Here is a 14,152-nt window from a genome sequence, read left to right on the forward strand (position 1 = left end):
TGATTCATCAAGGGTGGAATTGACCCTCCCTGCTCGCCGTGCTCAATGATATAGCCTTGCGATTGACGAGAGTGTCTGTCCACAAAATATTGATTGTCCCTTAGCTGGTTCAGAAATGGCTCCGTCCCTGGATTAAAAAGGAGTAGATCCGAAGTAAACCCTGGTTGAGACACTGCAGACACTGGCATATGCCAATCGGATTGCGAAGCTGTATCAAGAGCAAAGTCTTGCAATGGATATGTGGCAGTTGTTCGATCGGTTGCAAGGGCTAGTGATTCCTCCTGAACAGGGTAATGGAGAGCGAAGTTTGTAGGCTGATTGGAAGAGATGGTATCAAAATTGGAAGAATATACATCATCTAGTGGATTTCTGTAGACGAAAGGTACAGGGCTGGACATTCTGGCGAATGAGAGCGGAGTTCAAGGACTAGAATCTCTTCGAGATATAAGTAAAGCTGATCGGTCTGTATTCAGATATGGAATACTGAGTACTCGAGAGACGGGATGGGCTCTTTAAATAATTGATATGTACTTCAAGCATGTTGAGACTCACGAACAACTCCTGCTGTCCACTACCTACATTGCTTTAGAAGGGATCCAAGAGCAACCAATCAGAGATTGGGGACCAAAACCGAAAATGGCATTTCTCTATGCAGATCCGCCCAATAGACAGGCAAAATCCGCAATCCATAGAATCCAAAGCAGAAAACAGCGCGCTATCTTGAGCCGCAACGGAGAGATTCTGAGCCGCAAAGGAGAGATTCTGAGCCGCAAACTCAACAGCATTTATGGCCCCGATTTCTCTTCATGGCCTGCTGGCTGTTTTTCTTCCGTTTCTATCCCTGCATTTTCCCACATTCCCTTTTCCCATACTGTACACTACAACTCTATTTACCATGGTCCATGTGCTTCTGTGTATGTATTCCAGTAGCCTCCTAACCTAAGTACACACAGAGAAATGTACAATTTCAATAAGCTCATGTTTTTGCTTCTCCGATCGCCGCCATAGCTTTGTAATTGAGTAGTCACAACCCTCTGGAATATTGTTAACATACAATCATATAACAGTTAGTTCAGGCCAAAGGCAAGCATTCATTAATAAATAATAATCTATCCTTCTACAACAAAGTGTAGTCTATGAGCTCTCCCCCAAATCGCAGCAATCTGTATCTCTGGGTAGACTGGTTGTGGATTGGATATGGATTGATCCGCACTATGTTTGATCCAACACATGCAGATTATGGATAATGGATAATGGATATATCCAGTCAGGTAACCCCTAGTATTCTAATTACCACCTGTTGTTCTAGTATTCTAGCTACACAACTAGGATATCTATATTTTATTTTATCATATGATAATTCACTATATAAATATTATATATTACCTATCATAAAAGGTAGAATAGTCTTATATAAGGGAGTAGGGGTGCCCCCTAAGCTTAGCATAAAGAGTAGCGCAGGTATATATATATCTTACCACTACCATCCTAATCACCACCATCTAAGATCTAAAATCTATCATAACTCTAATTTTTCTTAGTAAATCTAGTATTGTATTTTATATATAGATGGATATAATCATTCTCTATCTATAGACATAAAAATATACCCATATACAGGCCTAGATATGATTAGATAAGTCTATCAGTTCTGAGAGGCCTTACTCTTAGATCATGTGCACCCAATGGGTTATCCATATCCATGCGGATTGGGTATGGTTAACCCATTTAGTTGCGGGTTGGATAAGCCAGTCTATCCCCAAGAGATTCGAATACAAACGAAAGTACGAATTGAACGGAATCTCCGTCAACTCCCCAAGATATGGCGAGCCAAGGCGCTGGCCAAACATGAATGTCCCCGAACATGGAAGCTGTCAAGAATTTCTTATTCATGGATATTTAGAACAAGGAATTCAAGGGTCCGGAGTATTTGAATGTTTTATATAGATGTTGAATTGGAAATGATCGACACCACGGGATTGATCTACATCGGCCAAAGGTCTCCATCCCGAGGCCGAACCGGTTATGGCGGAAGAAAAGGATCGTCATAGCCTATTTTAGGTCATCTACTGTGCTGAATGGGTTGATCAACCCTGAGATAATTTACCGAGTATGAAGACGACCGCGATGCCGAGGTATCTCTATCGACCCACCAGCAAAGATGAACGGGCCATGACATCATCGGTGAGGCCACCGCATCGCGAGACCACAAATCTATGCAAGAGGACATGAGTTGCACCTTACTTTCTCATGAATATTCTCAATCTATTAGTCCTTAAACCTGGGATCTTGATCCATCCAGGACACGATGCCTCTGCAACACTCCACAGGTGGCATCGCAACGGCCGACTGGCCCCAGGAGACCCTCAGCGACCCGGTCTCGGTGGACATTCGTGCCACGCCCCTGCTGGACCATGGGATGTACACGGGTGTGCGGGTGATGGGTACGAGTTCTGTATCAACGGATAAATAGCGAAGCTGATGTGATTGTTGCTGCAGACGACGGACGACTCGAGATCAAGTTCCGCGGCCGAAAATCTAGCCTCACGAACCTCCTCAGGCATATAGAAAAGCCAATCGAACCAACGCCGGAAGATGTACGAAAGGCAACCCTTCCCCAGCCCTCCATCGAGAAAACTGAGCCCTTCCCGCTCCGCCTCAACATCGTCATCCATGTCGTCGGATCGCGCGGCGACGTACAACCCTTTGTCGCACTCGGTATGGCCCTGAAAGAACGGGGCCATCGCGTCCGACTCGCGACTCATTTAGCTTTTCGCGACTTCGTCCAAGACCACGGTCTCGAATTCTTCAGCATTGGCGGCGATCCCGCCGAGCTCATGGCGTTCATGGTGAAGAACCCCGGTCTGCTGCCGGGGATGAAAACGCTGCGCAGCGGGGCGATCCGGCGCCGGCGGAGGGAAATGGCAGCGATATTTTCTGGCTGCTGGCGGTCGTGTTTCGAGATGGGCGATGGAACGGGACTGCATCATATCCCCGAGGATCCGTGGAGCGAGGCGGTGGACTACCGGGAGCAGCCGTTCGTGGCAGACGCAATCATCGCCAACCCGCCGAGCTTTGCACATCTCAGCTGCGCGGAGAAATTGGGCGTGCCACTGTCTCTCATGTTCACGATGCCCTGGACGGCCACGCAGGCTTTTCCGCATCCGCTGGCCAATGTGCGTCCGACCCGTACGAAGCGATCCGTCGCGAATTTCGCCTCGTATGCGATTGTCGAGATGATGCTCTATGAGGGGTTGGGAGATCTGCTGAATAAATTCCGCAAGCGAGAGTTGGGGCTCGACCCGTTGGACGCCTTTCGCGCGCCGGGTATCGTTCATAGACTTCGCATTCCCTTCACTTATCTCTGGTTCGTATCCTCGATTGTTTGGGTTTCGAATACTGACACTAGCAGGTCACCGGCTCTGCTCCCCAAACCAGTCGACTGGCTGAGCAATGTCGACATCTGTGGCTTCAGCATGCTCCCTGCTCCAAGCAGCTACACGCCGCCCGACGACCTGGTCAAGTTCCTACAAGACGGGCCCCCACCCATCTATGTCGGGTTCGGCTCCATCGTCGTCGATAACCCGACCAAACTGACCAAGATCGTCTTCGAGGCGATCGTCAAAACCGGCCAGCGCGCACTCGTCAACAAAGGCTGGGGCAACATCGGCGCCGGGGAAGCCGAAATCCCCAAGAACGTATTCATGGTCGGCAGCATTCCGCACGACTGGCTGTTCAAGCGCGTCTCATGCGTGGTCCATCACGGCGGAGCAGGAACCACAGCAGCCGGGCTCGCGCTCGGCCGTCCGACAATCATCATCCCATTCTTCGGCGACCAGCCCTTCTGGGGCTCGATAGTGTACCGAGCCGGTGCAGGCCCGGCGCCCATCCCATATAAACAGCTGAACGTGGAGAAGCTCGCAGACGCGATCAACAAGGCGCTCGGGCCGGAGATGCAGGAGAAAGCGGGCGAGATCGGCGCGAAGATGCGACAGGAGAACGGGGTCAAGTGCGCCGTGGCCAGTTTCCACCGGCACCTGGACCTGGAGACGCTGCGATGCTCGATCTGTCCGCACCGCCCGGCGGTATGGTGGGTGCGCCACTCGCACTTCAGGCTGAGCTCATTTGCAGCGGCTATACTCGTCGAGGCGGGCTTCCTCAAACCGCGTGATGTCGTCCTGTACCGGTCGAAAGAATACGATACCAACCGCGACCCGGCGGGTCCCCTCACTGCGGGAGCCGCGGTGCTCTACGGCATCATGACGGATTTTGTGGCGGCGCTCACAACTGCGCCGGTGGACCTAGCCGGGGCGATCTCGCGCCATCACCATCACCACAAGAAACATGGGTGGCGTCATAGTCACGACGATGAGCTCACCCGCAACTGTGAGGCACGTATACGGAAGAATATGAAGTCAATGGACGGCATTCCCCCGGAAGACCGGGTACGGTCGCAGCTGGGTGCTGTAGCGAGTATGCGGCGATCGCAGTCCGACTCACCGATATCGAGTCCTTCCGGCGACGCCGAGGAGGAAGTTGACGAGGATGAGGACCAGGACGTGGACGACGAGGAGGACGAGGAATTTGATGGTGAGAGTACGAGTTTTGTGTCTGCTCCCGATCGCATATCCAGGGATAGCGGGACGGAGCCAAGAAGTCGAATATCGGACCAGTCCACGGCCCAATCGGAATCTACAGATACACGAGTCGAGAGCGACGAGGACGGAGGTGAACTGGATCTCGAGAAGACGATCAGCCGACGTGCGTCAAGGGAGGCGAAGGGAGGCATACATGTGGTGCTGTCCGAGACTGGCTATCACGGTAAACGGTGGGGCAAGAGACTGCTGAACTGGGCCATTACGGTCCCTACTGATGTGACGCTGAGTCTATCCAAGGGGTTCCACAATGCCCCAAAGCTGTACCACGACAGGACAGTGCTCAAAACTCCGACGGTGATGGGCGTGCGGGGTGGGTTTCGAGCCGCTGGAAAGGTTGATACTACGTCGTTATTCTCTTCTGTCACCGGATTGACTGAAACTAATACGTGCAAATAGGAATTCACCCAGGAATTCTACCAAGGCATCACCGGACTCGTCATACAGCCCGCAGAAGGTCTGGAGAGATCCGGCCCAATCGGGCTTGTGAAAGGCATCGGCAAAGGTCTCGGGGGAGTCATCCTCAAGCCCGCAGCAGGTTTGACCATCCTTTCTCTCTCGATTACTTCGTGCTGACGATACTAGGATTCTGGGGCCTAGCAGGATATCCCCTCGACGGCCTCCACAAGAGCCTGCGCAACTCTCTGTCAAAAAGCAAAATCAAGGAGATTCTGGCCTCGCGAATACAGCAGGGGATCGATGAGATGTGCGCCTCTTCGGCTGATGAACGCGCCATGGTGGTGCGGCGGTGGAAAGAGCTGCAGGAGACGCATAGGGTGAGAGCGAATGGAAGTGAGAATGAGAATGGTCATGCTGAATGATATCCTGTTACCCCCGTGGGGTTGTACAACATTTCTTTTTATGAGTGAATATGACATATGAGCACGGATATTCCAGTGAGGACCTGATCTCCATCAACGCCTACATCAAAGTGATTTAAGTATAGAACCACGGAGGATATGGGATACACATAAATGCTGCACATACATATCGAAGATTGAATCCCGTCAACAGCAGAGATATTGTCCTTGCACACGCATTGGAGTACAATGGAATCCATCAGGTCCTGGAATAGAGTCTGCAGCCGAATAGGACTATGAACTCGGGGAATAAAACTTGGAATGTGCGGATAATGATAATGACAGAACCTCGGATCTAAGGCAAGCGAGGCCCCTATCAAATAGTGGACACTGATGAAACATTTCCGAAGCCCCAGTAACCATGTTTGCTCCGTAATGAGGTGTGAATGCTTTGGCTGGTGGAGTTGGAATTGCCGAGAGCGCCAATGAGCACAATGCCACCGAGTCAAGACTGACAAGCTAAAGACAAGCCCCAGTGTAATGGATATTAAGCAATTAAACAGTTCATTTCAATTCTCCGTGCAATCAAGTGGTCTCCGAGGAGTTTGTGGCTTTTGTGTTCCCGAAGCAAGCTGAAACAGCCGTTATGCAAACTAATAACATGCGCGATCCATCTATCTGATGTCTATATGGAGTAACTGAGTCAGAGTGTGCATGGCCCAGTCGTCCACGCTCCAATAGTCATAGTCGTCTCCTGACTCGGTCAGTGATATAAAGACCTATGGATGCCCATTTCCCTCGTTCCTGACAACCCCAACAGCGCAGGTTTGGTCATATATCCATTCACTTCCATCCCATACTTTTCATTTTTGCGTGTTTTAGTCTGTTTAACGTCCCTCCTTTGTCCAAGATGAAGCGCAGTGCGCTCCTCGTTCCCTTCATTCCCCTGGCTCTTGCCTGTGTCGACCCCAGCGATTCCATTCATTCCTGTGCCTCCGTGTTCTCGGTCTCGTCCGCTGCTGCTGCCAGCTTCTGTGCCACGTTTACCGCGAGCACGGTGACAGAAACTACCGGCGTGCCTGCCGCTCTTCTCAGCAACTGCGATTACAAGACTAAGCACCTGTCAAGCGCCTGTAGCTGTCTGGGTCCTGCTACTGCCGCTGCTCCTACTCAGACCAGTGCTGTGAGTATCCAGTTGGCGAGTATCTCAATGAGTGACCTGCTACTGACAGACTCAGGTCAACACGGCTACTGCTCAGCCCACTACCACTGTTGCTCCCACCGCCTCGAAAACCGATGCTGTGGCTCCCACCACGCAAGCCCCTGCCCCTACGAAGAGCTCCACGTTCTCTGGTAACGGCGGCACCACCTGCACCGTCACCGAGTATGCTGCCATCTCCTCGGCCATTGCATCCTGCTCGAACATCCTCCTGTCGGATGTCTACGCCCCTCCTTCCAGCACAATCGATCTTCAGAACTTGCAGACCGGCGCTGCCGTGATCTTCGCCGGTACCACAACATTCGGCGACACCCCCGACGACGACTTCGACCCCATCGTCATCTCCGGAACCGATGTGACCATCACCGGAGCAGAGGGCCACGTCATCGACGGCAACGGCGCCGCCTACTGGGATGGTGAGGGCTCCAACGGCGGCTCCTCCAAGCCCGACCACTTCATCGTCGTCAAGCACATGTACGACTCGCGCATCTAGAACCTCTACATCCAGAACTGGCCTGTCTACTGCTTCGACATCGAGAACACCGAGAACCTGATCATCTCCGGCCTGACGCTGAACAATTCCGCCGGCGACGCCCCCAACAGCGCCAGCGACGGCGAAGCGGCCGCTCACAACTCTGACGGCTTCGACATCAAGTCCAGCACCAACCTCACCCTGCAGAATAGCTGGGTCCACAACCAGGATGACTGCGTCGCCGTCACAAGCGGCACGGACATCGTCGTGGACAACATGTACTGCTACGGCGGCCACGGGCTGAGCATCGGCTCCATCGGCGGCAAGAGCGACAACACCGTTGACGGGGTGACCATCTTTAACTCGCAGGTCATCAACAGCGAGAATGGATGCAGAATCAAGACAAATTCCGGAACAACCGGTGAAGTCTACAACATCAGCTACGAGAACATCACCGTCTCCGACATCACCGACTACGGTATCGATATCCAGCAGGATTACCTGAACGGCGGTCCTACCGGCGAGCCTACCAACGGAGTCAAGATCGATAACATCACCTTCATCGATGTCACTGGCACTATGAGCGACGGCAAGGACTACTACATTCTCTGTGGTGATGGCAGCTGCTCTAACTTTGTCTTTGAGAATGTCAGCATTACCGGTGGTAGCGGCGACAGCTGCAACTATCCTACCGACTCTTGTCTTGAGGCTTGATTGTCTCAAATAGTTGGTGTTCCTAGATAATGTCCATGATCCGCAATCTCCTCCATGTACCTATTAGGCCAGAAACACATTGTGAGAGCTTTAGTGGAACCGTTTTACTATTTGGAGACATAATGCTGAGATTGATACTCGAAGACTGCGTGATGCAAATCAACCCCTGGCGGCTGATTGGAGTATACGGGCCCTGAATCTTGTAGTGATTCGCTTCACAACTTCACATTTCGACTGCTTGAAGATGCATGCATACACTACCCGATGCGTATTGCTTTTATCCATTGATACAGGCAAGCTTTGAACACAACTAGAATTAAAAGGCAGAACTAAGTAGGTATCAGCCCCTAAGCAGGTCCTTCGTCATCCTTCACATCAGGCACAACAAGCACCGAGCTCTCCCCTACTGTCTCCAATCTCTTCAAACCTCTTGACAAGAATATTCTAAATGGACCGTGACCTTTACTGTATGATATATCTCTTACTGCACCTGTTTTAACATCATTTATAGGGTATATAGCTTTCTTCAGATCATCTCTGCTTTACCAGTTTAAGTCTATTTTATTAACACCATACTACTGTAATATAGAGTACCCTTAGTCCCTGCAATCTTGCGGGGTGACGGTATTACAATCTAGGATCATGTCCTACTATACGCCGGGGAGTCCTATAGCCCCGTAACTAGAAGAGGGAGGTTGAACAATGAACTGAAATCCATACAACTGGCAAATACATAATGAGCGGTGGATCTTTCCAGGAAAGCCTCCTCAACCCTTATACCGTATAAAGCATCATATACAGGATACTTGTCAAACAGAAAAAAAGAAAGAAAGACGAAAAGGGGAAAAAAACAAACCAAAAACCCAACAAAGCATTCACAAGTCACTAAACTTCACTGCAGCATCTTTGGGGCATTTTGTACGACCAAGGCAGCGCTACTTGGAAGAAAGCCTTCCTCAATCAGTTTTTCGACGTAGTCTTGCATCCAGTCTTGGCAATTACGAGCCTATTTCATCGATTAGTATCCGTAAAGGGGATTGTTATCCGTAAGGAGGACAGGACCTACCGATGGGTCAAAAGGATTGGGACTGGGGCCAGGAGGCGGCACAACCGTAGCGACTGACTCTAGCCAATCACGGGCTGTTGTGTCTAAGGACTCATCGCCAGGTGTATCTTTAATGTACCGGTCATCGACTTGAGCAAGTGGGATGATCTGGTGTTTGCGTTTCGTTTCTTCAAAGTTGTAGTTGCGCTTGAATTGAAGGAAGAACCCCTGGGCAGGATTACCAGTCACATGGATAAGTTTCCCGATTAGGCCCGCGTTACCAGTGGGGATAAAAATAGCAAAGTGGGCAGGCCTGGCAACATTTCCAAGGACGGCTAAGTAAACAGTCCGAGGCATCGTCTTTATCTCTGGGACCCAAAATAGAAAGTTCACAGGTGAGGACCCTGAGGTGTTGGAGGGCAAACGAAGTATGATTCAAAAATGCTGTCCAAATGGCTTCAACGGTTGAATCTTCAGAGTTTATATAAACTGCTTTCTCAGACCGATGGAGACATGAGTTGAGAGATTCAAGATTACACGCCCAAACTCCCTTCTAGGGGGCCAGGCTTGTCGCAATCAACCACCAGGATAAAATATCTATTCGCCTTGGATGATCCAAATTTAAACGCGGAGTTGACACTAAACCCTCCCCAGCTTTCGACCAAAGCCAAAGGCTAGAGTGAAATAGCTCCAGTGGTCAGGAGTGTGCTGTTGACTGTGCTTAGGCGCCGATACATTAATAGGTTTGTTTAGCCGCGCGCCATGCAGATGAAGCAGATTGGCGCACCCTTGCGCAGAACACTTAAGAGTGATGAGGATGAAACGGTACCGTACCTGCACTTTGCGGCTGGTGGAATGTACGAAAAGCAATAACCGGCTATGACTCCTTCCCGAAACGATACAGCTGACGGGAAAAGTTAGAGGATTGTTGGTCTGGGAAAACTTTCAAATCGAGATAGAGACATTTGTACACCGATGTTTAACGGAAGTGGATGATGATTTGGATATGAAAAAGACTCAAGCGCAAATTCCATCGCATGCCTGGGAACATTGAGCCTGCGATGCTGCCGGACAGGAACCATCAGATGTAAGCCATACATCACCTCATCCCCGGTGATAAGTCGGTGGACGAGATAGAACGCGAGGTGGAAAGGTGTGAATGGGGCTGATAGCCTCCAATCAAAGTTGCAAATGCTAGTCTAACCGCTGATCATGAATGTGGAATGTCGCTTGATGGAATATAATCTAACAGCCCAAGGACGTAGTATAGTAGTCCCATGGTCCCCAAGTGGCATCGTACTGATCTAAAATCATCGGCAAATACCTCGCGGACCATTCTTCTTTCGTCGAGACAGAATATTGCGCCTTGCGAGCCTCCCAGTAAGCAGGAAACCAGCCTGACTGCTCCCAATCAACGATAGCCAGTGTACGATACGGCCGATGGGAAGTGATAATAATGTTACTGCGATGGAGATCACTGTGGGTAAACTTGATGGCACAGTCGTCTGGCAGCTCATAGCGATATGGCTCGATTGGTACCGAATATGGATCTGGCATTGGTCTTCTGGGGAGAAATGTGAACCAATCATGGAACTCTCGCGCTGTCGTGAATGGTCCCTCTGTTGGTATGTAATCTGAGTCCAAAGCTCTATCATAAAGAGGAGCTCGTGCAATATTTCCTATTGGGACGGGTTAGATCATAGAGGAATCTTGCTTGTAGAGCGCGAATGCATACCCACGAACGGATCTGAAGGGTCCTGCTCAAGACGACGCAGGTTGTCAAATATTGTTCGTAGCTCGCGGCAGATCATAACGAGATCATCGGGCTCCAATTTATCCCATGCTTGCTCCAGTGTCTGCCCTCGGATGTATTCCATGTAGATGTATTTTACGTCTCCGTCAGTGCGCCACCCGTATACCTCAGGTACAGGGACACGGCCGTTGAGAAGTCGGCGGAGAGCAAATAGCGTCTTAGCCTCGGAAATCTTCACTGCTTTGCCCCACTTGACAAAGAGGTCCATGTCTTCAAGTACTACAGGGGGTGGTCTCGGATCAGGAAAAGCCGTTGGGTGGATTTCCCTATCCGGGCCGGCCCGCGCAAGGTGTTGAGATTTGGCTTGGGCTTGGACATCTTGTGGTGAAGGTAGCTCACTCCATTTACGAAAAAATGATGAGTCTTTAATATCAAAGTTGAGAGAGTCAGGGATCATCGACGGCGTAAGCCGAACCGGCCCGTCGTTGTTAACCATCCTTGAGGGTGGTAGGGAAAACAGGCATATCAACAAGGTGGGGAAATCTTGCTTGGGTGAGATCAAAGCTGAGCCACGTGCAGATAGGCATTTATTCGCAATAATAATGTAGGACTCAGATCATGTGACTGCACCTGCGGGGAAGCGATGAGCAGGCCTTACAACATACGTGTTGACCTGTCAGTATAAGGTCGCGTTATCCTGATCGCGAGGTTTTTGCTGATTATGAAATAGGGAATTGGAAGGGGAGCATTGAAATCCCTCCTATATCGTTGGAGAAGCTGGAAGGGAATTTGGAGGGTGAACCGCAGCAGCTTTTCCTCCAATTCCTGCGCAAGATGCTCAAATGGAAGCCAGAGGAGAGAGAGTCGGTAAGGGAGTTATTGGACTATCCTTGGCTACGGTCACCTTGACATACATTGATGCGTTGCAGATCCATCGCTTGAATCGTGATGTCTGTGACAGTGTCGTGTTGAAATCATGAGAGCATTGAACGACGTTGTGGAGAGTGGGCAAGCACACTACTTAGAAGCCAGCTGGATGGCTGCATGGGAGTTCCACAATCCTCAGTAGTTCGTCGATCAGCTTGGGTGGCCGAAATTCATCCCGATGCAGAATTACTATAATCTGTTCTACCCAGAGAAAGGAAGAACATCCTGTTAGTTGGGATCTGGGTATCGGTCTTTTGCCGTGGAATCCCCTCGGCTCTCGCGTGTGGTATTCTTTCGCACAAACGGGACGATCGAGGCTCAAAGCGATAGTAGACAGATAGGACCCTCGAACGCCTCGTGCATGGCCAAGAGGATAATCCAACCGACGAAGAGATGGTCCACCGTGTGGCTGATGTCGCAGAAAAGATAAGAGTTCCAATGGCACCAGTAGCTCTGTCCTGGTGCTTGAAGAAAGGTCTATCTGATTACAGGGCCGGGACGCAGAGAACAGATTGACCAAGTTGTGGGAGCAGTTCGCTTCCGTTTGACTAAAAGTGGCTTACCTGGAGGAGCCGTACCAACCTAAAAAGGTCTCATACTGAGAATCTGGTTCAGTGGTCGAATATTGTTATGTTATACAGGGTTACATAATCCTTTTTTTCTAGACCAGAAAGCCAAAAGGAAAACCCAAATCACCAGGGTTTTCTAATCTATCATGCACGTGTCAAAGGCAGAGGGAGGGGTCCAGTGGGTGATGGGGAAATTAAGCTTGGCAGAATGGCGGTGCACTGTGGCTTGTCGAGTGCTCTATTGGATGAGCCGAGTCTCGACCCTCATCACTATTGGTTCGTTACATTTCAAGTCCGTCCAGTGGCTGTGCATTTCGTAATTTGGCTTGGGATGGTGCCAATCAGTGGGAGAAATAGAGGGGTAAATCTTACAACTGATTGTGGCTGTGTTGACCCAGGCTACACAAGTCTAAAAAACCCCGTGCTGAGGATATAAGGCTGACGCGCTCCCTTTGATAAGTCTCTGTTGTCATTGCTTTTTCCATTTCACGTTTCTGTCATGTCGCACCCCCAGAATACCTACGGCGGACCCCCGCAACCGCCCTACAACAGTGCTGGGTATGCTCAGCCTGGCTCGCATCAACAGCAGCAACAGGCCCCCTATTATCCATCACAACAGCCTGGTGGATATCCGCCCCAAGGAGCTCCCCCGCAGCAATATCCTCCCCCTCGTCAGTACCAACAACAGCCATATGGTGCCCCTCCGCCGCAACAACAATGGCCGGGCCAACCACCGCAACAATATCCTCAAGGAGGTCATCCACCACCGCAGCAGTATCCGCCTCAGGGGGCATATCCTCCGAATCAATTCCCTCCACAGGGTCAATACCCTCCGCAGGGTCAATATCCTCCCCAGGGCCAATATCCTCCACATGGCCAATACCCCCCACCAGGCCAAGGCCAATATCCTCCCCAAGGAGGTTACCCGCCGCAAGGCCAACCCGGCTATCCAGCCCATCAAGCTCCTCAACCAATGCCCACCCCACCGTCCCTAGGCTACGATCCCAACCAACGCGCCCCCGGCGACGCAACCCGCGAAGCCGAAGCTCTCCGTAAAGCGATGAAAGGCTTCGGCACGGATGAAAAGGCCCTCATCAATATCCTGACCAAGCCCGACCCCCTGCAAATGGCACTCATCAGACACACCTACACCGATCGCATCGGCCGCAATCTCGAAAAAGACCTCAAGTCCGAACTGTCAGGCGACCTGGAAGATGTTCTCCTCTCCTTAGCCAGAGGTCCGCTCGAGCAGGACGTCGCTGCCGTGCGCGATGCGTTGTCAGGGATCGGAACGAACGAAGACATCCTCACGGATGTGCTGGTCGGTCGGTCGAATGCCGACCTGCGTGCGATCAAGTACGCGTATGTCGGCAAGTACCAGAAGTCGCTGGTCGAGGATATCAAGAGCGATTTGTCCGGAAAGACGGAGCAATTCTTTGTCATGTTGCTGAACGGCACGAGGCCCGAGCCGGGGACATTTTTCGATGCGCATTCTGTTGACGCCGATGTGCGTGAGATCCACCAGGCGACGCAGGCGCGCAAGGGGACGGATGAGACTGGGGTCTTTGCCGTTTTTATGGCTGCGTCGGATGCGAAACTTGTTGCGATCGCGCAGGCCTTTGAGACAAAGTATCATACTAGCCTGGAAAAGGTGATCAAGGCTGAGTTCTCGGGACATCTGGAAGATGCGTTGCTGTCGATGCTGTCTAAGGCGAAGGATCCTGTTGGTCATGACGCGGAGAAGATCCTCAAGTGTTTGCCTACTGGGGTTGGAAAAGTGGATATCAAGCGGTTGATCTACTGGGTTGTTCACCTGCATTGGAACCCGCCTCATTTTGCCGCGGTCAAGGCGCGGCTGAAGCAGAAGCTCGGCCATGATATCGGCAACCAATGGAGAGGAGCCATTGCCCCAGGAGACTTTCTGGATGCTATGCGCCAGGTGTGGAATTCGGCATGAGATGATTATCATGAATAGGATCCGGCTAAGTTAGGTTCTGG

General features: G+C 51.0%; 5 protein-coding genes across 5 annotated transcripts; 3 read left to right on the plus strand and 2 right to left on the minus strand.

The window, feature by feature from the left end:
• Positions 1–2,308: 2,308 nt before the first annotated feature.
• Positions 2,309–5,476, plus strand: Aspvir_002878 (putative UDP-glucose,sterol transferase; the record flags this gene model as incomplete). Its single annotated transcript, XM_043274472.1, has 5 exons — positions 2,309–2,444; positions 2,500–3,367; positions 3,413–4,991; positions 5,055–5,193; positions 5,241–5,476. The coding sequence occupies 5 exons, from the start codon at positions 2,309–2,311 to the stop codon at positions 5,474–5,476; spliced, it is 2,958 nt and encodes a 985-aa protein (XP_043130407.1).
• Positions 5,477–6,365: 889 nt separating this feature from the next.
• Aspvir_002879 (uncharacterized protein) lies at positions 6,366–7,860 on the plus strand (the record flags this gene model as incomplete). The annotated part of the gene is made up of 3 exons (XM_043274473.1): positions 6,366–6,638; positions 6,694–7,137; positions 7,168–7,860. 3 exons carry the CDS (start codon positions 6,366–6,368, stop codon positions 7,858–7,860), a joined length of 1,410 nt encoding a protein of 469 aa, XP_043130408.1.
• An 892-nt stretch (positions 7,861–8,752) lies between these two features.
• On the minus strand, positions 8,753–9,262 carry Aspvir_002880 (uncharacterized protein; the record flags this gene model as incomplete). The annotated part of the gene is made up of 2 exons (XM_043274474.1): positions 8,753–8,866; positions 8,927–9,262. The coding sequence occupies 2 exons, from the start codon at positions 9,260–9,262 to the stop codon at positions 8,753–8,755; spliced, it is 450 nt and encodes a 149-aa protein (XP_043130409.1).
• Positions 9,263–10,150: 888 nt separating this feature from the next.
• Aspvir_002881 (uncharacterized protein) lies at positions 10,151–11,154 on the minus strand (the record flags this gene model as incomplete). Its single annotated transcript, XM_043274475.1, has 2 exons — positions 10,151–10,584; positions 10,641–11,154. The coding sequence occupies 2 exons, from the start codon at positions 11,152–11,154 to the stop codon at positions 10,151–10,153; spliced, it is 948 nt and encodes a 315-aa protein (XP_043130410.1).
• A 1,499-nt stretch (positions 11,155–12,653) lies between these two features.
• Positions 12,654–14,111, plus strand: Aspvir_002882 (annexin; the record flags this gene model as incomplete). Its single annotated transcript, XM_043274476.1, has 1 exon — positions 12,654–14,111. The coding sequence occupies one exon, from the start codon at positions 12,654–12,656 to the stop codon at positions 14,109–14,111; it is 1,458 nt and encodes a 485-aa protein (XP_043130411.1).
• Positions 14,112–14,152: the final 41 nt, after the last annotated feature.

This window comes from Aspergillus viridinutans (genome assembly GCF_018404265.1).
Source record: "Aspergillus viridinutans IFM 47045 DNA, scaffold_13, whole genome shotgun sequence".
In the NCBI taxonomy this organism is placed as follows: Eukaryota; Fungi; Ascomycota; class Eurotiomycetes; order Eurotiales; family Aspergillaceae; genus Aspergillus; species Aspergillus viridinutans.